The sequence below is a fragment of the Zootoca vivipara genome, chromosome 6, assembly GCF_963506605.1.
Source record: "Zootoca vivipara chromosome 6, rZooViv1.1, whole genome shotgun sequence".
Lineage (NCBI taxonomy): Eukaryota > Metazoa > Chordata > Lepidosauria > Squamata > Lacertidae > Zootoca > Zootoca vivipara.
The window spans coordinates 90,382,773-90,405,379 of record NC_083281.1 but is presented as its reverse complement, the minus strand read 5'-3'; the positions used below and the strand labels follow the sequence as shown (position 1 = coordinate 90,405,379).

General features: G+C 48.0%; 1 protein-coding gene across 1 annotated transcript; it reads left to right on the top strand.

The window, feature by feature from the left end:
- Positions 1-1,646: 1,646 nt before the first annotated feature.
- CCDC63 (coiled-coil domain containing 63) lies at positions 1,647-21,488 on the top strand. The gene is made up of 10 exons (XM_035120069.2): positions 1,647-1,720; positions 2,719-2,908; positions 4,124-4,243; positions 7,883-8,064; positions 8,335-8,516; positions 11,513-11,730; positions 13,781-13,855; positions 16,190-16,382; positions 18,339-18,536; positions 21,313-21,488. The coding sequence occupies exons 1-10, from the start codon at positions 1,662-1,664 to the stop codon at positions 21,435-21,437; spliced, it is 1,542 nt and encodes a 513-aa protein (XP_034975960.2). The 5' UTR covers positions 1,647-1,661; the 3' UTR covers positions 21,438-21,488.
- The last annotated feature ends 1,119 nt before the right edge of the window (positions 21,489-22,607 follow it).

Genomic DNA, 22,607 nt, shown 5'->3' with positions numbered 1-22,607 from the left:
TGAGGTAGGTTAGGCTGAGAGGCAGGGACTGGAAACACCCCCCCCCCCGATCATCAAGTGAGCTTCATGGCTCAGTGGGGGGATTTGAACCCTGGTTTCTCCCATGTTCTAGCCCAACACTCTAACCACTGCACCACACTGGCATGAGACTCCAATGGTGCTTGGAAGTGTGTGGGCAGTACCTGATGAGTTCAGGTGTAAATAGACTAAATGACATTCCCCCGCCCTCACCCGCTCCCAAATTGTGGGCTTGGCAAACATTCGTCAACCTCGCAACTCCTTCATGCCCAAACCTAACAAAATGTCTAGACTGACCCACTTGGAATGGGTCGGTTTCCATAGAAATGGCAAGAAGAAGGTTTGTGCCCCCACCAGTACGTGCTCTCTTGTCATTTCTATGGAAACCCAAGTCCTGAATGGGTTGAGCCATCTGTTTCACCCCCTCATTAGAGAAGGAGAAGGAGAACGAGAACAAGCTCTGTGATGACATCAGGAAAATGTTCTCCTGTTAAGCCGGGAGAGCCATCTGGGGTGATTTCGCCTTACGGGAAGCAGAGGAAAGGGGGCGAGGACCAAATTTGCCAGTGCAATGGAGCAATTGCTGATGGGGTCTTGCTTGCAAATGTACATTTGCTGTTCTTTTCAGGACACGGGTCTTGCTTCAAGAAATATATTACCTTCGTTTCACTTGACGGAGGCGATTGGCATCAACAGGAGAGAGAATGAAGGCGATGTCTAAAATGTCTACCGGAAGCACCTTGGTAACTCTTAGACTGCTGTAAATTGTTCCACGTGGGGTGACTCTTGAAGACATCTTGGCTGGAATTTCACGGCACATTTATTGGTGGGCCAAGGTTGCCACCAACATCTTACACTATATTGAAAAGATGACATTGGTACCAGTTATTTTCCCCTGAGGCCATTTCCACGTGTGTGTGTGTGTGTGTGTGTGTGTGTGTGTGTGTGTGTGTGTGTATATATATATATATATATATATATATATATATATATATATATATATATATAACACCTCATAATTGCTGGTCAGGGCTGTGGTTATATGCCTGACACCCCTGCACACAATTTCAGATCAGTCAACTTCAGGTTCCAACGCTTAAATGGATTGGTTGCCAATGGACGCAGGGCCTTTTTTGTCGTAGCCCCAGAGCTCTGAAACTCTCTTCCAAAGGATGTCAGCTGGTCTCCCTCTCTGACAGCAGGAAAAGATGATTTTGTTTCCTTCCCCCACCCCCCACCCTGAGTTCTCCACTGGTATCTCCACTGTTGCTGCTGCTGTTTTAAAACCACCCAAACAGGAAGATGCTCTCTTTCTCTGTTGGGATTTTGGAAGCTGAGGGGGAACGGGGGACGGGACGCTTGTGGGATTCCCAATAGGGTAGGGCACTTGCTATGCCTCAGTCCCATCAAATGGCTTTTGCTGGTGGGGGATATATAGGAATCACAAGAAGGGAGGTTTGAGCCTTTTGAGCTTAAAACAGGCACCACTCCCCTCTCTTTTTCTCTTCCCTCCTGATCTCTGCCCTGATCCGCAGCGCCGGAAACAATCCCGCTCCAGGAGCGAGAGCTCTGACTACACTGAGAAGGAGAAAGAGATGATGGCAGAGGTCGAACTGCGGAAGCTGCAGCAACAGTTTCGGATCATGGTGGAGAATAGGAAGTCTTTTGGGATCAAGACTCAACGGCAGTTGTTCCAGCAGGAGTAAGTGGAGAAGGGTTTTGCGAGGGGGTGGCCACATGAAGGGATGGCCACAGGGACCAGAGGTGGGGAAGCTCAGGCACAGGGGGCAAATGCGGCCCCCGGGTCTCCCTGTTTGGCCTTCGGAACCAGACACCCCCAAACTTTGGCCCTCCAGATGTTTTGGACTACAATTCCCATCTTCCCCAACCACTGGTTCTGTTAGCTAGGGATCATGGGAGTTGTAGGCCAAAACATCTGGAGGGCCGCAGTTTGGGGATGCCTGTTCGTAACTATCCCCAGGAGCCAGGCCCTTGCTTTTCAAAGGCAAAGGTCCCGAATCCATTTTTTTGCCCCTGACCCCCACCTATCCTAGCTCCCATCTGCTGAAGGGCATGGACTTACATCATGGTTTCCTCCAGGAGCTTTAATGACCATGGCAGGTGCGCTATTGACAAAAAAATAAAACCAAAAATCTCTCCTATAGAAAAACTACCGAAACGTTAAGAAAGCGTTTAAAACAAATCAGAAAGAAAAAGCAATCTCAACACAGTGGCAGCTCATTTTCCCAACAACTCCTTTGGAACTCAAGCCTCCCTCTTCCCCATAGTGTGCCTTCCTTAATTCTGCACCCATTCTGTTTGGGGCTGAAGGAAGGTCCGTGGTACATATTGCCACATTGACTCAGATCAGTGTGACCAGCCCCAGACCCCTTTTCCGGACCAGACTTTCAGGTGCCCACTGGCATTAAGATGATAGCCTCCCACTATGGGTTGGTTCCAGCGTCCAGTATTTGAGGCGCACTGTTCCTGTACATGGAGGCTTTGCTTTCATTCCTGTTGGCCATTGGCTGCCACTTTTTATGGATCCACCCCGTCTCCTTTTAAAGCCATGTGGGTGAACCCCACCCCCCTTGCACATGTGTTCCATTGTGTGGAGAAGTATTACCAAACACACACCTCCATGTGCAGTGTTTGATGTGAGGATGCACACTCTTAACCTCCTTCCCTCCTCTGCCGCAGGAGGCAAATCCATGCCTTGAAACAAGAGCACGACGAGATCAATTTACTTCTGAGTATCACCAAGTCGCCGCGGAACCTTTTCATCGACGACCGCAACTGCATGGAGCTTAAATTCCTTTTGCAGACCAAAGACGAGTACGACGCCCTCATCAGAGCCACCAAGGCCTTGATCTCTGAACTGGACGACAAGGTGCATTGTGGGAAATGTCGGGAGGGGTATGTGAGGTCTGGTTCACACACCCTGCAGTTGGCTTGTATTTCTGGCTTTCTAATTTGCTGCAAGCAGAAAGCCTAGAGTCATAGGATTGTAGAGCTGTAGGGGACCACGAGGGCCATCTAGTCCAACCCCCTGCAATGCAGGAATCTTTTGCGCAACGGCGGGCTCAAACCTGCAACCCTGAGATCAAGAGTCTCATGCTCCACCAACTGAGCTACCCTTCCCTGTTTAGTGTTTGCTTAATTCTGATATTTGTGCTGCTGATACAAGCATAGAATGGATGGTGCATAAATGCAGGGATTGCTGGCTGTAGATCCTTAGGCAGAAACAAAAAATCTCTTTGTAGAGTTAAAAAGCAATGGGAGAGTCATAGCTCAGCGGAAGAGCATCTGCTTTGCATACAGAACATCCCAGGGTCAATCCCTGGCATCTCTATGTAGAGCTGGGAGACCCACCTGCCTGAAACCCTGGAATGCTGCTGCCTGTCAGTGTACACACTGTTGAAGCCAATGCCCAACCAGGAGGACTAGAATCTTACTTTATTTTTAAGGGGAAGATCATAGCTCAAAGGTGGAGCCTATGCTTTGCTTGGAAAAGGGCCAAAGTTCAAACTCCAGGCATGACGGAGAAGGGCACCTGTCAAGAACTCTGTTGCCAGTCAGTGTTGGCAATACCCAGGTTTAACCCCTGGCCTCCCCAGTTAGACTTTCTCCAAAACCCCAGAAAACTGCTCCCAGTCAGTGCACACTGTACTAAGACCAATGCTCTCAGATGGGATAAGGCAATTTCCTGTCTGCCTCTTTAATTCAGCCCTTTATTCAAAACCATGAGGACTAGAACCTTACTAAATTTGTTGGGGAAGGGTCGTAGCTCGGGCATGCATTGCTTGCAAAAGGTGCCAGGTTCGCTTTCATGCATCTCCAGGTATGACTGGGAAAAGCTCTTGTCTGAAACTCTGAAGAGCTGCTGTCAGTCAGCATAGTCCATAGTCCAGACATTGCTGGACTCCAACTCCCATTAAAAACAGATCGGAACAGCAACAACAACATTTGACGTGTCTGTACAGACTTGTCTAAACAGAAATGTTGGGGGGGCACCAAAAAGTGGGTGTCTATGGGGTGAAGCCACCTCACAGGCAAACTGGTCCTGAGCTAGTCTTGATGGATCTCTTTATGTCTTTTGTTTCAGATAACGGAACTGGAGAACAAGATTAAGAAACAGAAAATGCTTGTGATCAAAATGAGGCAGGAGTACGACGGCAGGTGGTTGCAGAAGCAGGTCCAGCTCTTGGACAACCGACTCAACCACGTGAGCTGTGCCCCCCCCACCGCCACCTCCAAGCCGCCCTCCTGAGTCCCACACCTTCTGCCCCTGCTGAGAACCAGAGTCTGCCTCCTCGGGGAGGTGGCAATGAAATAATCTCACCCCCTGCGAAAAACAAACATTATAAACCCAGTTAAAAGCAGCAGGGACTATTTATATTCTGCTCCCAAGCTTCAGGGACGCATCCTGCAACACACACGCACACACACACGCACACACACGCACACACACACACACACACACACACACCACAAGAGAGAGAGGGACCAGTAGACTTGGGGGATCCCAACTTTTGTAGAAGGACCCATTTATTTATTTTTAGGGGGGGTCCCAAGGAGGAGAAAATGTTGCACAATATCCCCAGAAGATCTGAGTGGCGCAGGATGCTGAGAGTGGGGAGAAAAACTGACAACTGGGTGAGAGGAATGGGGAACCTCAGACCCAGGGGCCAAATGTGGCCCTCCAGGGTCCTCTCTGGCCCTCATGTCTCTCCCCAAGTCACACCCCCTCTCTGTAGGCCACAACCCTCGCTATCTCTGGTCCACATCTTCCTGGAGTACTTTTGCCTGCCTGGGATGTGCCCTCGAATTCCAGCCAAAGTTGTTGTTTAGTCGTTTAGTCGTGTCCGACTCTTCGTGACCCCATGGACCATAGCACGCCAGGCACTCCTGTCTTGCACTGCCTCCCGTAGTTTGGTCAAACTCATGTTCGTAGCTTTGAGAACACTGTCCAACCATCTTGTCCTCTGTCGTCCCCTTCTCCTAGTGCCCTCAATCTTTCCCAACATCAGGGTCTTTTCCAAGGATTCTTCTCTTCTCATGAGGTGGCCAAAGTATTGGAGCCTCAGCTTCACGATCTGTCCTTCCAGGGAGCACTCAGGGCTGATTTCCTTAAGAATGGATAGGTTTGATCTTCTTGCAGTCCATGGGACTCTCAAGAGTCTCCTCCAGCACCATAATTCAAAAGCATCAATTCTTCGGCGATCAGCCTTCTTTATGGTCCAGCTCTCACTTCCATACATCACTACTGGGAAAACCATAGCTTTAACTATACGGACTTTTGTTGGCAAGGTGATGTCTCTGCTTTTTAAGATGCTGTCTAGGTTTGTCATTGCTTTTCTCCCAAGAAGCAGGCGTCTTTTAATTTCGTGACTGCTGTCACCATCTGCAGTGATCAAGGAGCCCAAGAAAGTAAAATCTCTCACTGCCTCCATTTCTTCCCCTTCTATTTGCCAGGAGGTGATGGGACCAGTGGCCATGATCTTGGTTTTTTTGATGTTGAGCTTCAGACCATATTTTGCGCTCTCCTCTTTCACCCTCATTAAAAGGTTCTTTAATTCCTCCTCACTTTCTGCCATCAAGGTTGTGTCATCTGCATATCTGAGGTTGTTGATATTTCTTCCGGCAATCTTAATTCCTGCTTGGGATTCATCTAGTCCAGCCTTTCGCATGATGAATTCTGCATATAAGTTAAATAAGCAGGGAGACAATACACAACCTTGTCGTACTCCTTTCCCAATTTTGAACCAATCAGTTATTCCATATCCAGTTCTAACTGTAGCTTCTTGTCCCACATAGAGATTTCTCAGGAGACAGATGAGGTGATCAGGCACTCCCATTTCTTTAAGAACTTGCCATAGTTTGCTGTGGTCAACACAGTCAAAGGCTTTTGCATAGTCAATGAAGCAGAAGTAGACGTTTTTCTGGAACTCTCTAGCTTTCTCCATAATCCAGCGCATGTTTGCTATTTGGTCTCTGGTTCCTCTGCCCTTTCGAAATCCAGCTTGCACTTCTGGGAGTTCTCGGTCCACATACTGTCTAAGCCTGCCTTGTAGAATTTTAAGCATAACCTTGCTAGCGTGTGAAATGAGCGCAATTGTGCGGTAGTTGGAGCATTCTTTGGCACTGCCCTTCTTTGGAATTGGGATGTAGACTGATCTTCTCCAATCCTCTGGCCATTGCTGAGTTTTCCAAACTTGCTGGCATATTGGGTGTAGCACCTTAACAGCATCATCTTTTAAAATTTTAAATAGTTCAGCTGGAATATCATCACTTCCACTGGCCTTGTTATTAGCAGTGCTTTCTAAGGCCCATTTGACTTCACTCTGCAAGATGTCTGGCTCAAGGTCAGCAACCACACTACCTGGGGTGTATCTTTCTGGTATAATATCTTTCTGGTATAATTCCTCTGTGTATTCTTGCCACCTCTTCTTGATGTCTTCTGCTTCTGTTAGGTCCTTACCACTTTTGTCCTTGATTATGGTAATCTTTGTACGAAATGTTCCTTTCATATCTCCAATTTTCTTGAACAGATCTCTGGTTTTCCCCATTCTATTGTTTTCCTCTATTTCTTTGCATTGCTCATTTAAGAAGACCCTCTTGTCTCTCCTTGCTGTTTTTTGGAAATCTGCATTCAGTTTCCTGTATCTTTCCCTATCTCCCTTGCATTTTGCTTGCCTCCTCTCCTCCGCTATTTGTAAGGCCTCGTTGGACAGCCATTTTGCCTTCTTGCATTTCCTTTTCCTTGGGATGGTTTTCGTTGCTGCCTCCTGTATAATGTTACGAGCCTCCATCCATAGTTCTTCAGGCACTCTGTCCACCAAATCTAAATCCTTAAACCTGTTCCTCACTTCCACTGTGTATTCATAAGGGATTTGATTCAGATTGTATCTTACTGGCCCAGTGGTTTTTCCTACTTTCTTCAGTTTAAGCTGGAATTTTGCTATAAGAAGCTGATGATCTGAGTTACAGTCAGCTCCAGGTCTTGTTTTTGCTGACTGTATAGAGCTTCTCCATCTTTGGCTGCAGAGAATATAATCAATCTGATTTCGATGCTGCCCATTTGGTGATATCCATGTGTAGAGTCGTCTCTTGTGTTGTTGGAAGAGAGTGTTTGTGATGACCAGCTTGTTCTCTTGACAGAACTCTATTAGCCTTTGCCCTGCTTCATTTTGAACTCCAAGGCCAAACTTGCCAGTTGTTCCTTTTATCTCTTGATTCCCTACTTTAGCATTCCAATCCCCTGTAATGAGAAGAACATCCTTCTTTGGTGTCATTTCTAGAAGGTGTTGTAGGTCTTCATAGAATTGGTCAATTTCAATTTCTTCAGCACCGGTAGTTGGTGCATAAACTTGGATTACTGTGATGTTAAAAGGTCTGCCTTGGATTCGTATCGAGATCATTCTGTCATTTTTGAGATTGCATCCCATTACAGCTTTTGCCACTCTTTTGTTGACTATGAGGGCCACTCCATTTCTTCTACAGGATTCTTGCCCACAGTAGTAGATATGATAGTCACCCGAACTGAATTCACCCATTCCCTTCCATTTTAGTTCACTGATGCCCAGGATGTCGATATTTATTCTTGTCATCTCATTTTTGACCACATCCAGCTTACCTCCACTCATGGTTCTTACATTCCAGGTTCCTATGCAAAAGTAAACGTATTAAAAGTAAACGTATTCCAGCCAAAGTAAACGTATTAAAAACCAACGCCCGATCTAAAATCATGACTATTCCTCTAGACGGCACAGACTTATGCCAAGGTGGTTCAGCACCTCTTTGTAGGAAGAAGAATTTGCAGTTTAGGACAGTGTGGGACCCTTCCTAACTTTGCTCTTTCCAGGTCACGGTTTATTTTGACACCATCCTGACCACCAATGCCAAACTCCGCGAGGAGATAGAGAACCTCCAGTGCCGGAAGTCTGTCTTTGATACCATCTACTCCCGGCTTCACAAACAGCTAGAGCAGCAGAGGAAGACAATGGAGTTGTCTATTGAGCAGTCGACGCAGGCCTACGAGCAAAGGTGAGAGCAGCCGGTCCCAGTTTCAAATCCCGTCAGCCCCTTCGGGAAGGACTGGGATTCCCCCCCACCTGAAACCCTGTAGAGATGCTACCAGTCAATGTAGCATTTCTGAACCAGACGGGTCAGTAGTGTGACTGTAAAAGGCAGCATCCCTGTGTTCTTGTCCTATTTCTGAACATGCAGGGGGCTGGACTAGAGGACCCTTGGGGTCCCCTTCCAACTCTATGATTCTATGATTTCCACTTCACCACCACTTCTGCCCGCTTCTAGGGTGGAGGCCCTTGCCAGGATCTCTGCGATGAAGGAGCGGCGCTGCAAGGACATTGCGCAGTTCAACATTGAGTTTCGGGAGCTGGAGCGGATCTACAACCACGAGACCAAGCTGAAAGCCTTCATGCTCATCAAGCTGGTCGACCGCTCGGAATTTGAGGAGCAGGCCAAAAAGGAAGAAGGTACCCAGAGCCGTCTTTCCCATACAGCTTAGTGGTTCGTTGTGCCAGGGCGCCGGCCTCTCAGGGGCACCCCAGCGAGTGGGGGAGCTGCACTGCTTTGCTGGAGTCCTCCGCGGGAGGAGACCGATCCCTGCAGAGGCTTAGGATGGAAGCTGCGCCCCGCTAACTATATGGCTGTCGAGCACGCAGCTTCCCTCTCAAGCCTCTGCAGGCTCTCCTGCAGCGGCATGGGGGGAAGGTTGAGAACACGCCCCCCCATGGCTGGCACTGCACAGCTTCAACCCCCCCCCCACTATCCGTGGTAATTTGGGGGCGCTGAGCAGATATTTGCATTCATGTCAGCATGCGGAAGGAAGCATCTTTCTTCTAGGTCTTTAAAAGACCCAGGAGTCAGGAGGACACAAGTCCATGAGCCAAATTCCCACCCAAAAATTGAGCTTTCTTATGTTTGCTCATAGCTGCAGACTGGCATTCAGAGGTAGCCGTCCTGTAAAGCGAAATATTTTTTAAAGAGCAGGGCAGAAGGGGCAGTGGAAAAGCGCCAGGTGCTCAGTTCCCCCGGGACACCCTCTAAGACACCCCCCCCCCCCAGTTAGAAGGACTTTCTTGGATGGGGTGGGGCGCCCCTGAAGTCTGCACTGGGAAAAAGGGAAGAGGAAGAACTTTTGTTGCCACTCAGTAGCACCTAAACTACTGTGAGAACAAAATGCTGGGCGAGATGGTCCAGCGGCCAGCCTCTTCTGACACTCGCCAGTTTTTCTGCAACCAGGAAAGTAGAGCTTACGGTGCGTGGGCCTTTCTTCTCCGAGGCTGCAGACACACACCGGATATTTAAAGCACATTAAGAACACAAAGCTTCCCCTGAAGACTCCTCTGAACTGTAGTGTGCTTGCCACAGAGCTACAATTCCCAGCACCCCTAACAAACTACAGTTCCTAGGAGTCCTCGGGGGTGGTCATATGTGTTATAAAAAAACCCTGCTCCTTTCCCCCTATGGGGTATCCAAAAACCCGTATAGAGTCCTTAAGTGGGTTCCCTATTGGTAGGAGAAAATAACAGAGGCCAACCAGAGAATATTGAGAAGGAAAGCAGCTCGTAAGCCTGATCTTTATTAAACTGTTGCAACAGGGTCCCCCGCTCACCCCACGCAGGGAGGGAGGAGAGGAACCCAGAACATTGGTGTGCAAGCTCTTCTATTGACTTTTGAAATTGCCCACCCTGTAGCTCAAGACCACCCCCAAAACATCATACATACATCACAGAAGGAGGCGGGCTACAGCAGAAATCCTGTTGGCCAGGATATCTGTTAATGGTCACTGATTGCTTTACCTGCGCAGCCTGGGCATTCTTTTGGGCTCACCCTATTCATACACAAATACGCCTTTCAGACAGGTTTTGTAAGCAAAAAGTCAAAGGGAAGGCGTTCCTCATTTCCTCCCTCCTTGCAGAGAAATATATTGCGGTCAATTTGGGAGAGTCAAAATGGCTTCAGAATTGCTGTCCTGTACTATTTCAGAGACGTGGTTTATATAATAGTTTATGTGTTTGCCTTGTACATTTATAAACATTTATTTTATATTTGGGGCTTTAGAATTCTTACAACAGTATGCTTTAAATTTATGCTTTAAAGTTATGATTTAAAGGCTTGCTGAAGACACTCCTGTATTTATGAAAAGAATAGATTTAAAAGTTTGTGCTGTTAGGGTCTGCTTTGTACATTTTAACCAGTTGCTCAGCCTTTGGGCCGCTGGCAACTGAATGTGTGAAGCAGAACACACTTGCTGCTGCTGGAAGCGAGAGGACGGATCCTGTGGGCGGAATTCAGTCACTGTGCAGTCATGAAACTGGCTCATATCCCGGCCTGTTTGGTTGCTTGACACCACAGCTTCCATGACTTTTAATTTCAGCGCTTTATTGTTGCCTTTAGTAGGTTGAACAACTGATGTTTTTTCATGAGTGTTGTGAGTCTGTGGGAGTGAGTTAGCCGGCTTGATGCCTGAGTCTCCTGCAATTGTTGGGGTCCTGGATCCAACAATGGTCAAAATCGAATGGAGGATTCCACTGTTGAGTTAGCCAGGCAAAGGGCATAAGAACCACATAAGCATGGTCCTTTGTATAACAAAGGAAGTAGCTTCGTGCCTAAGGGCGAAGGTTGGCCCCCTCCTTCACCTGGTTGGTGGTGAGAAAGACCAAGACAAAGAGTATGTGTGATCTGAGCCAGAAAAGGCAGAAGCCAGAGAGTGAGAGCCATGCTTGATTTCTGTTTGAATCCAGGGCTGTGGCTATGGGAGACGCAAGACGTTCTTGGTGTGTTAATGCTATGAACCCCTCTATCATAGGCTCAGATTGTATATACGTGTAAATAAACCATATATCACCATAGTCTCTGCTGTCCCACATTCTGCAAGGAAACATGAACCTGTCAGGAATGAGCCAGCTCCAAGTGAAGGTTTGCAGCCAACTGCAGAAAGCAGCCAGGAACAGGGAGACTTAGATGCTAGGCAGGGGAGAGCTGGCAGCTGCAGACCTTCTCTTTCTGACCTTCAAGGGTGAGCTGATAAGGCAGTAGCTGAGAACAGGCTAGAACACAGCCAAAGCTCACAGGAAGCACAAAAAGGCGCAAACAGTATCAGAGGCAGCCTCTCAGCCCAGGGAGAGGGTGGAGCTGAATGGGAGGGCTGTTAGACAGGAAGCAAAACAAGAGACATAAGAGTCGTAAGTTCAACATCTTCTGTAGATCCTGGAAGAAATCTTCAGAAGGGTCATCTTGAATAATGATGTTGGAGGCTTTGTTAGAGCCGTTCAGAGTTATCTGTTTGTCTTGGCAATAAATCCTCCTTTTTAATTATCTGCACTTACTGTGTTATCAACCTGTGAACCTGGACTCCTGACAGAACCCTGGGTAAGTTCCTGGAACCCCCTGGAGACTTGCACCCCTCAGAGATTGAGGGGGCAGGAGACAATTTTATGAACCCTCCCCCTTGAATCCCTTCCAGCTCTCAAGGCCAAGAAGCGAGCCAAGTCCAAGGGGGAGAGCTTTGAGAGTTACGAGGTTGCCTACATGCGGCTGATGAAGCTGACGGAAAACGGGGACATTGATCTGCTGGTGGAGGAATTCATTGAGAAGGAGGAGAAGAACTTTGCCTACTTCAGCTACGTCACTGAGCTGAACAATGACATGGAGAGGCTGCAGAAGAGGATCGAAGACATCCAGGTCTCCTCTCCGCCCTCCCCCCTCTTCCTACGCCCCTCACTTGTCCCTGGTCTTCTGGCCCTGGCTCCGCAGGCTGGGCTCTGGGCTGCTGATCCTGCTGCAAGTGGGCTGTGTTTTGATTGAGCAGTCATGACTCCTGGATGGAAATAGCTTGGCCACAGTTGTCCATGCCCTGGTAACCATACAGTGCTGCAATGCCCTTGGCCTGGATCTGGAGGCTGCAGCTGGCGCAGAACGTGGCAGTCAAACGCCCGCCAGCATGCAACACATTGCTTGGGGGATTTGCCACCGGCTGCCGGCTTGCTACCAGGCCACATTCAAGGTGTTGGTACTGCCATCTAAGGCCCTGCGCAGCTCAGAACCAGGTCGCTTAAGAGATGGCCTTCATCCTTGTACAGTGGTACCTCGGTTTATGAACACAATTGGAATTAATCCGTTCCAGACGGGTCCGCGGAGTACTTAAACTGAAGCATTCATAAACTGAAGCATGGGTGTAATTGGTTCCAGAAGTCTGTTCATAAACTGAAGCGTTCATAAACTGAAGCGAACTTTCCCATTGAAAGTAATGGAAAATGAATTAATCCGTTCCAGATGGGTCCACGGCGTTCATAAACTGAAAATTCATAAACCGAGGTGTTCATAAAAACCGAGGTTCCACTGTACTTCCCAGAAGCAGTCAAGGACATTTTTGTTCCAACAGGGTTTCCCAGCTGGATAAATGGGTCTACAAGTCTCTAGTTGTTAGGGTTTTCGCTTTGCTTTAAGCCAGTGTTTCCCAGATTGAGTCACCAGCTGTTTTTGGACTACAACTCCTATCATCCCTAGGAAGCAGGTCAGGGATGATGGGAGTTGTAGTCTAAAAACAGCTGGAGACCTAAATTTGGGAAACACTGTTTTAAATGTACTTGGGTTTTTTTGTGGTGTTTTTAACTATGTTATGTGTAAATTGCCTTGAGATGGTGGCTTCGGAGACGATTAACAAATTAATTGCAATAATAATAATAATAATAATAATAATAATAATAATAATAATAATACTGTAATAATAAAGAATGTGTGTGATATAGAGAGAAGCATTTCAGTAGCTAAAATTGTCTCATTGCTGCCACCATGTAGCCAGTGAAGAGACTGCAAGAAGGCTAATATGTTGGAGATTGCTAGTTAAAACCCTCCTCTACCACCACCAACTATTCTTTTGGTTGGGAGTTGGACCAAACCAATTGATGTACACTCTGAAAATGCTTTCACCAATCCCCGCCCACGAACCCTGGAATGCATACCAGGTTCCTTCTAAAAAGGAGCCTGCAACATTGACAGCTACAGGAACAAAAACAGGATTATCTGATTAATCCATCCATTAAAATATTTTATCTTGTTATTGCCATTTGCTTATACATATTCATCATGCAAAGGATGAAAGGGAAAAATAAAACTATAAGCATGCAAAGGAGTAAAATATTTTATTCTGATTAATCACCAGCTATGCTATATGATCATTAATACCCATGGAAATTAATGGACCTACAGTCCTTAATAATTATACAGCCTCTAGGCAGAGGGCACCAACTCTTTTGGGCCCCTGCATGCATAAGTGGATATCTATTGGCGACAGAAGGTTTCTTCTCGCAAGACTAGCATTGCACTCAGATGGCACATAATTCCAACCTATTAATTTTCACATTTTATGTGATCTTTCAGACAAAGTAAGATTGAGGACTCAGCTATACAGCTGCAAATAAAACGTGTATTGTAAAGTGCATTATACAAATGTGACACTAGATAGCGATGGTGAGCTATGGCAAATTCAATATCTTTTTCAAAATGTTTTTTTTTTTAAAAAAGCACTTTCACAATGTTTTTAATATAGCCTACAGGATAAAGGGAAAAGCTACATATGTTGCTCCACCCACTCTTGCCCTTGGCCCCGCCCATCACCAGCATGTGGGCCCCTGGAAACTTACAAATGAGAAAATATGGCCCTCGCAATTTTGGGGGGGAAAGGTTCCCCACTCTCTGCCTGAGCCGCTTTGTGCACTTCTGTGTTCTGTAGAATGAAATCAGCAAGCTGAAATCCGAGCACAAGAAGGCAGAAGACATCATTCACAGCAATATGAAAGAAATAGAGGTAAATGGGAAACATCTACATGTGGGGCTGGCCTGGGGGTCCTGTCGCTGTGGGGAAAGGCTGCAAGATTTGGGACTTTCAAATCCCATATAGCTCAGAGGCAGTGTGTCCTGGGTTCAGTTCCCAGTGGCACCTCCTGGTAGGGGTTGAGAGCTGCTGCCAGTCAGTGCAGGCAGCGCCAGATTTACGTATAAGCTAAACAAGCTTATATTATTGGGACGCGGGTGGTGCTGTGGTCTAAACCACTGAGCCTCTTGGGCTTGCCGATCAGAAGGTCGGCGGTTCAAATCCCCACGACGGGCTGAGCTCCTGTTGCTCGGTCCCAACTCCTGTTCACCTAGCAGTTCGAAAGCACGTCAAAGTGCAAGCAGATAAATAGGTACCGCTCCGGTGGGAAGGTAAATGGCGTTTCCGTGCGCTGCTCTGTTTTCGCCAGAAGCGGCTTAGTCATGCTGGCCACATGACCCAGAAAAACTGTCTGCGGACAAATGCCGGCTCCCTTAGCCAGTAAAGCGAGATGAGCGCCGCAGCCCCAGAGTTGTTGGCAACTAGACTTAACTGTCAGGGGTCCGTTACCTTTTTAAACAAGCTATAGCTTAGGGCCCCACTCTCTTGGGGGCCCCCCAAAAATTTAAAGGGGAAAAATCTGGATGTACATTTCCAAAATATAAGTTAAAAAACAAATTAAATAAAACCTAAATACAACAACAGTGTTTTGTGTTGTGTAGGCTCCTATGATGTGAGTAATGGGCCCTGCCTGCTAGTCTGCTCCCTAACATATCACTGGTTTGCTCCTTTCTATATATGGTGCCTACATTCTGCATGGACTGGTTGCATGGCAACATGTGCAAATGGCTTTAGATACCTAAATTACCATATAGCATATATTCGACAGAAAAACACAGCGACAATTTGTTGTTGACAAAGGATAGCTGGACATATAAAGGGCCCCATTACCTTCAGTAGCTTAGAGCCTCATCAAACCTAAATCCGGCCCTGAGCGCAGGCAAGACTGAACTAGATGGACCCAATAGTCTGACTCAGTTTAAAGTCAGCTTCTTGTGTTCCTAGTTTAGGGGAAAGGTGGCGCTGTGGTTAAACCACTGAGCCTAGGGCTTGCTGATCAGAAGGTCGGCGGTTCGAATCCCTGTGACGGGGTGAGCTCCCGTTGCTTGGTCCCAGCTCCTGCCAACCTGGCAGTTCGAAAGCACATCAAAATGCAAGTAGATAAATAGGAACCGCTACAGCGGGAAGGTAAACGGCGTTTCCATGTGCTGCTCTGGTTTGCCAGAAGCGGCTTTGTCATGCTGGCCACATGACCTGGAAGCTGTACGTCGGCTCCCTCAGCCAATAATGTGAGATGAGCGCGCAACCTCAGAGTCGGTCACGACTGGACCTAATGGTCAGGGGTCCCTTTACCTTTACCTTTACGAGGGGACATGAGTCACATGACAGACTTCATAACATTTTGCATGGCAGGAAGAAAAGATTTTCTCCCTCTCTCATAAACACTAGAACTTGTGGATGACCTAGAGAAGATTTATGACTGATCTTTAAGACCATTGTAAACAGTTAAAATCGTTAGTAGGACTGGAATATCACTTGTGGTTTAATGGTGAATTCTGGACACAACTGAGATGTAAAAGATTTGGACTACCATAAAAGATGCAGGAGGAAATGATTAACAAAAGGACCCACAAAGGGGAGGATGGAAGTCCAGGAGATTCCCTGGAATCTTGTTTTTATGACCTGTGTTCAATATAAGGCTGTGAAATTTTAATCTGAAAAACCAAATAAATAAATTTATTTTTTAAAAAGAACTTGCGGATGTCCAATAAAGCTGAACAAAAAAGCACTTCTGTGTGCTGTGCATAGTTAAATTATGGTGCTCACTTCTTACACAGGAGCCAGTGAGGGCCACCATCAACTCGGATGACTTTAAAAGGGGATTGGACAAATTCATGGCTATCAATGGCTACCAGCTATGATGGCTCTGCTCTGCCTCCAAAACCGGAGGCAGAAATGCTTCTGAATGCCAGTTGCTGGCAACTTCAGGGGCAGGGAGGGTGTGGTTGAATTCAGATCCTGCTTGTGGGTTTTCTACAGGCATCTGGCTGCCCCCCTGTGAGAACAGGATGTTGGACTCAATGGGCCTGATCTGGCAGGCTCTTCTGATGCTGTTAGACTCCCCACTCCCATCAGCCTCAGTTTGCTTGGCCGGTGCTCAGGGGTGATGGGACCTGGAGTACCCATGACCTCTGGGGAGCACCACGTCGGCGACCCCTGCTGCGCCCAACCGCAGCTAGCCCTGACCACCTCTCCTTTGGCCCGCAGGAGAAGCTGCAGAAGACCACGGAAGATGCCAACCTGTACGAATACAAGCTGAAAGAGAGCAGCAAGATCCTGGACCAGCTGAAGCAGGCGGTGGACTTCCTGTTCAAGCAAACTGGCTGCGATGCCACCAAGATCAGGGAGCACCTGGGCGAGACGGGGGAGATAACAGATCAGAACCTGATGCAGTATTTCAGTGAGTGACGGGGCCCTGGACCGGGCCCATCTCTTGGGTTGCTTCTGCAATGGACCCAGATGCACACCAGACACCCAAAAGCACCGCGGGGCTGGCAACACCTCTGCAGGGTGTTCAAACCACTAGGATTTGAACCAGGGACCGTCTGCTTGCAAGGGTGGTGCTCTGCCACTGAGCTATATGGCCATATCCCTGGAAATCTCCACTGGGCAAGAACATTCCATGTTGTTGGAATCCATTGCCCAGTAGCTTCAGCAGGCAGCATGGCCCGTGGCTAGAAATGATGGGAGTTTTAGTCTAGCAAGATGCTTGAAGCTCTCTGCCTTGCTTGGGGAGCAAGGAGCTCTCCGCATGCTGTTTCTGGAGGTCCCAGGATGCTCTTGCAAGATCTTGCAGGGCTGTCTGGAACATCCCAGACCTGGCGCTCAGAGAGGGCCTTGCTTCCCAAGAAAGGTGGAGAGCTTAAAGGGTTTTTTTGGACCGGGAAAACCCATCCCCAAAAGAGCTTTTAAGCTCTCTGCCTTGCTTGCATTTAACTTGTGGGATTTCAGCCTGCTGCCTTCAAGCAGCCTTCAACCATGTCTGGTTGAAGTGGCACAGGTTAAATGCGTGTTAAGGAATCTTACAATTACCATATTGGCCTCACTTTCCCCCCAAATTCCGACCTTGAAAAGTTAAAGTACGGCTTATATTTGCGACCTTACGGTATTCAGCCAGGAGCGTGGGGCAAACAGTGCCAGGAGCACGGCAAAGTGTGCCCGGAGAGAGCGAGGAAGGGGAAAGGCCACTGGCAACGTTCCCCCGCCCTCGCCCCCACCCAGTATGCAGCCAGGACTAGCAAATAAGGGAGCAGCTTATATTCAGGTCTCTCCCCCCCCCTATTTTAAAGGTGTGGCTTATATTCGGGTGCACCTTCTATTCGGGCCAGTACGGTATAATCATAATAGTGGATTCATTGCAAGAAGCAATGGCAAGAAGCAATGCAGATCTACTTGTGTTGCCTTTCAGCTCGATCTACTTTTTCCTGTGCACAGGCAAACAATTTGCGGGCGACTTAAGCTGTGTTTTCTGTGAAGTTCCATTGTACAAAAGGGAGCTTGCATGCCATTCTCTTGAAACTGAAGCAACTTGTGATTTCCAGTGCTCCTACATGCTTAGCTTTGGGAAAGACAGTGGCTAAAAAGGCGCCCTTGCATGCAGATTCTGTAGCTCCAGGACACTGGCGACTGTGGAAACTGTGGGATGTGATCCATGAGAGGCAGTCAAGTACAACATTCCTTGTAATTCTAGAGAAGACATGCGAGGGAATGTTTGGTCCAGCCAGTCGAAACCTCCTGTTCCTCCTTGCTGGAGCATCCTTCCTTTGCATGTGACTAAAAGTGGGCGTGACCTAACCTGTCCAGGTAACAAAAGGACGAGTCACGCAGCACCCTTTCTTCTTTTTCACTTCCTTCTTCGTTTGACTAGCTTTTAGCTAGGGCTGCTCTGCTAGCTCTCAGCTAGCAGAAGCACTGGGATTATTCCCCCATATGGGGTAGATCCACATGTACATACATATCGGTAACTAAAGTCTGCCTTCAGGAATCCAGCTGTGAACTGATGTGAGTAAACTTCTTTTATTGACTTTGAATAAGATTGTCTTGTCTTTATTCTTTTAAGAGGGATTCAAGGGAACTTACCAGGAACGCACAATTCAATCTGAAACAGATTGAATTGTATAATAGTGAGAGGCTCACACGAGCCTACAACCAGTTATCTGCTGTGCATGTAAAAAGGGGGAATGTAACTCTGCTACATAATGGAACTTGCTAGCGCAAGTTAGGAAGGATATTAATAAACAATATATCCTCTCCTGCCACCCTGAGCATTCCCACAGAAACAGGAAGGGGTCTTTGACACACACACCCCGGCGACCTCCACTGCTCCTGAAGTGCACCTCTTGTCTCCTCCCTGCAGGCATCGTGGAGAAGAAAAGCAACGACCTCTTGCTGATTGAATCTTTCCTACGCTACAAGGAGCTGGAGGGGGAGCTGGACTCAGTCCCCATGCTGAACCCCTTTTTGGGCGGCTCCGCCTTCCTGAAGAAACTGGAGGCCATTAAGATTACGGCACCTTCTCTCAGCGTCGATCCCTTCGCGGAGACGCTGGAGCCCTGTGAGTAGTAACTGTGGCTCTGATGCAGAGGACGGTGAGGCAAAACGCTTCTAGGTGCTCTCAATATATGCAGTGGGCCTGCAGCCAGGGGTGAAACTAGGCTTAATTTCACCTGGGTCAAAGACCCGGTTTGGTACCACCACCCCCACGCATTTGTGTACACACACACACACACACACACACACACACACAGGCTGGCAACCTCAATGGTGCCCCTCTGGAGGCTTCACCTGGGGCAAAAAACCTGGCTAGGTCCCTCTATAGCTACGGCTCTGCCCGCAGCTTACATGTGATTTACTTGTGCAATTGCAGCTCTGCAGGGGGTGGGGTGGGACAACAACAATAATAATTTATTATTGTTATTGTCCCACCCATCTGGCTGGGTTTCCCCAGCCACTCTGGGTAGCTCCCAACAGAATATTAAAAATAGAATCAAACATTAAAAACTTCCCTAAACAAGGCTGCCTTAAGATGTCTTCTAAAAGTCAGATACCGGTAGTTGTTTATTTCCTTGACATCTGATGGGAGGGTGTTCCACAGGGCGGGTGCCACTACCGAGAAGGCCCTCTGCCTGGTTTCCTGTAAGTTTGCTTCTCACAGTGAGGGAACCGCCAGAAGGGCCTCGGAGCTGGACCTCAGTGTCCAGGCTGAACAATGGGGGAGGAGACGCTCCTTCAGGTATAATGGGCCAAGGCCGTTTAGGGCTTTCAAGGTCAGCACCAACACTTTGAATTGTGCTTGGAAAATGTACTGGGAGCCAATGTAGGTCATTCAGGTCTGGTTTGATATGGTCTCGGCGGCCACTCCCAGTCACCAGTCTCGCTGATGCATTCTGGATTAGTTGCAGTTTCCGGGTCACCTTCAAAGGTAGCCCCACGTAGAGCACATTGCAGTAGTCCAAGTGGGAGGTAACTAGAGCATGCACCACTCTGGCAAGACTGTCTGCAGGCAGGTAGGGTCTCAGCCTGCGTACCAGATGGAGCTGGTAGACAGCTGCCCTGGATACAGAATTAACCCGCACCTCCATGAATAGCTGTGAGTCCAAAATGACTCCCAGGCTGCACACCTGGTCCTTCAGGGGCACAGTTACCCCATTCAGGACCAGGGAGTCCTCCACACCTGCCCGCCCCCTGTCCCCCCCCCCCAAACAGTACCCTTGTCTTGTCCGGATTCAACCTCAATAAGTTAGCCGCCATCCATCTTCCAACTGCCTCCAGACATTCACACAGGACCTTCACCGCCTTCACTGATTCTGATTTGAAAGAGAAGTAGAGCTGGGTATCATCCGCATACTGATGAACACCCAGCCCAAATCCCCTGAGGATCTCTCACAGTGGCTTCATATAGATGTTAAAAAGCATGGGGGAGAGGACGGAACCCTGAGGCACCCCACAAGTGAGAGCCCAGGGGTCTGAACACTCATCCTCCATCACTACAGTGGAACCTCGGTTTACGAATTTTTGGTTTATAAACACCGCGGACCCATCTGGAACGGATTAATTCACTTTCCATTACTTTCAATGGGAAAGTTCGCTTCAGTTTATGAACGCTTCAGTTTTTGAACAGACTTCTGGAACCAATTACACCCATGCTTCGGGTTAAGTACGCTTCAGTTTAAGTACTCCGCGGACCCGTCTGGAACGGATTAATCCACTTTCCATTTCAATGGGAAAGTTCGCTTCAGTTTATGAACACTTCAGTTTAAGTACTCCGCGGACCGTCTGGAACAGATTAATCCACTTTCCATTACTTTCAATGGGAAAGTTCGCTTCAGTTTATGAATGCTTCAGTTTATGAACAGACTTCCGGAACCAATTGTGTTCATAAACCGAGGTATCACTGTACTTTCTGGACACGGCCCAGGAGGAAGGAGAAAAACCACTGTTTAACAGTGCCCCCAGCTCCCAGCTCCTCTAGATGGTCTAGAACAGGCATGTCAAACCTGCGGCCCTCCAGATGTTTTGGACTACAATTCCCATCTTCCCCGACCACTGGTCCTGCTAGCTAGGGATCATGGGAGTTGTAGGCCAAAACATCTGGAGGGCCGCAGGTTTGACATGCCTGGTCTTGAAGGATGTTATGGTTGATGGTATCAAAGGCCGCTGAGAGATCCAGCAGAACTAGGAAACAGCTTTCACCTTCATCCCTAGCCTGCTGGAGATCATCGACCAGCACAACCAAGCAAACAAATGCAGAGCCAGGTGGGGGAGACTGGGCAGTGGGAAGGGGCCATCCAAGATCTCATGTGCCTTTTCCTTCGGGTTTACTGTCACTGAAAGAGTTTTTAAGCCCTCCACTTTGTTTACTGGGCTCTGGGAAGGCCCCACAATGCCTCTGGGAGGCTCGTGTGACATCCCACAGCCTTCCAGAAGCCTTGCACGGCCATCCCAGAGTCTGGCAAGGTAGGGATAGTCTTCATGGACAGGGAATCATGCTCCTGAACACCAGAACATCTCCTGTTGCCAGCTGGCCTCCTCTGCCTCCAGTCCCGTTTAGCAAAGGGCGAACTGAAATGCAAGGTAAGAGGTTGCCCAACCAGCAGATTGTTTCCTTATCTTTCCCCAATAATTTCCCAAGGAAGACCCAAGTCTATGATGAGCTGAACAAGGGGGTCTTACTGGTCCTCTGAAGCAAGCTTGAGCCTGGGTGGAAGGTGGGGAGGAGCAGGTGGCCAGGCTCAAATTCTGTTTTGTTGCAAGCTATAGGTTTTTTAAAAAAACAAGCCTAATATTGCAGATTCCATCCCTAAGCTGCAACCCCTTGAATTTCCCAACAGTGGAGGGTCCTCTGGACCACAGCACCCTGCGGGCAATGATCCTGGAGAGGGAGAAATCGCGTAAGACCTCAGTGGAGAGAATGGACGGCAGCCGAGAAAAAAAGAAGTACTCCACCTTACCCTAAGAGAAGGCAGGCAGGCACCCCGGCCAGGAAGCCCAGGGATTCTCAGCCCAGTTCATAGACTACATATGTGTGTGTGTGTATGTATATATATATGTGTATATATATTTAAAAAATACAAAATGGGATGGAGTACCAAAATGGACTCTCTTTTGTCTAACATAAAAGGTTATTAATAAAGGACACGATTTGCCTTTTGCATTTCTACAGTCTCTGCAATGTTCTAAGCTTTGCAATGTTTTACTTTTAAAAAAATGTATTGTCCAATATTTCTCTCCATCTACTGACTGAGTGTGGTGGTGGACACCTGTCTGCTTCTGTTTGCAGCATAGGGGCAGAACCAGACATGCACCCACACATTTCTTTAAAGCATTTTTTAAAAAAATATCCTCTACACAAAGTCTGCTTGGAGAAAGATGTGCTGCCGCACATTTGAGTGAACTCAGCAGCCGGAGGGGAGGGGGAGTTTCCCCCTCTAGAAATACGTAAACAGAGCTGTCCACCTTGACCTTGACGTGCCTGCAATGCATATTGATTTCTCTTTTTAATGCTTGGCTTTTGCACAACCAGGAGATTGGCTGGGAACACCCAGGGATCTATCCGAGCGTCTCTTTGTTCTTTCCAATGACAGTAGTAAAGCTAGGAGGACCAGGATGGGGCTGGGCTAGCCAAGGGGAAGATCCTGGCAGCGCTCAGAGGGGAAATGTACAGGTAACCTTAGGCAGAGACAGGGAACCTGTGACCCTCCAAATGTTGGTGGACCCCAACTCCCAACAGTTCAGGCCAATGGGGTGAATGGTTAGGCGTGATGGGAGTGGTAATCAAACCACATCTAGAGGAACACAGGTCTCCTGTCTCTACTTCCTGCCTTAACTCTATCAATCTGAGCTCCTCCCATAAACCGCATCCCTACCCATTTCTTATTTACCGCAATGGAAGAACTAAGCCGCACGAGCATTATTTTGGGGGCATTTGCAAAACAAAAGCAGCCTGCAGCATCTACCTGCTGTCACTCCTATGCAGGTGAAAGGTGGTGCCCTCCCAATGGGGAATCTCCACCCCTCCAAACGCTGGGTTCATGGGATCATACCTGTCAGGGGATTCTTGCGACTACTCTAGAGTAACGACGCTCCTCATGTTACTTTTCCACAATGTGTTTATTGGTGCCTCTAT

What these genes read in the sequence shown, in the direction of transcription:
- CCDC63 (XM_035120069.2), top strand. Translation starts at nt 1,662, where the DNA reads ATGGTGGAGAATAGGAAGTCTTTTGGGATCAAGACTCAACGGCAGTTG. An exon ending in GCAGGCCAAAAAGGAAGAAG is followed by an intron (nt 8,517 to 11,512) that starts GTACCCAGAGCC and finishes AATCCCTTCCAG; the next exon opens with CTCTCAAGGCCAAGAAGCGA. An exon ending in AGAGGATCGAAGACATCCAG is followed by an intron (nt 11,731 to 13,780) that starts GTCTCCTCTCCG and finishes TGTGTTCTGTAG; the next exon opens with AATGAAATCAGCAAGCTGAA.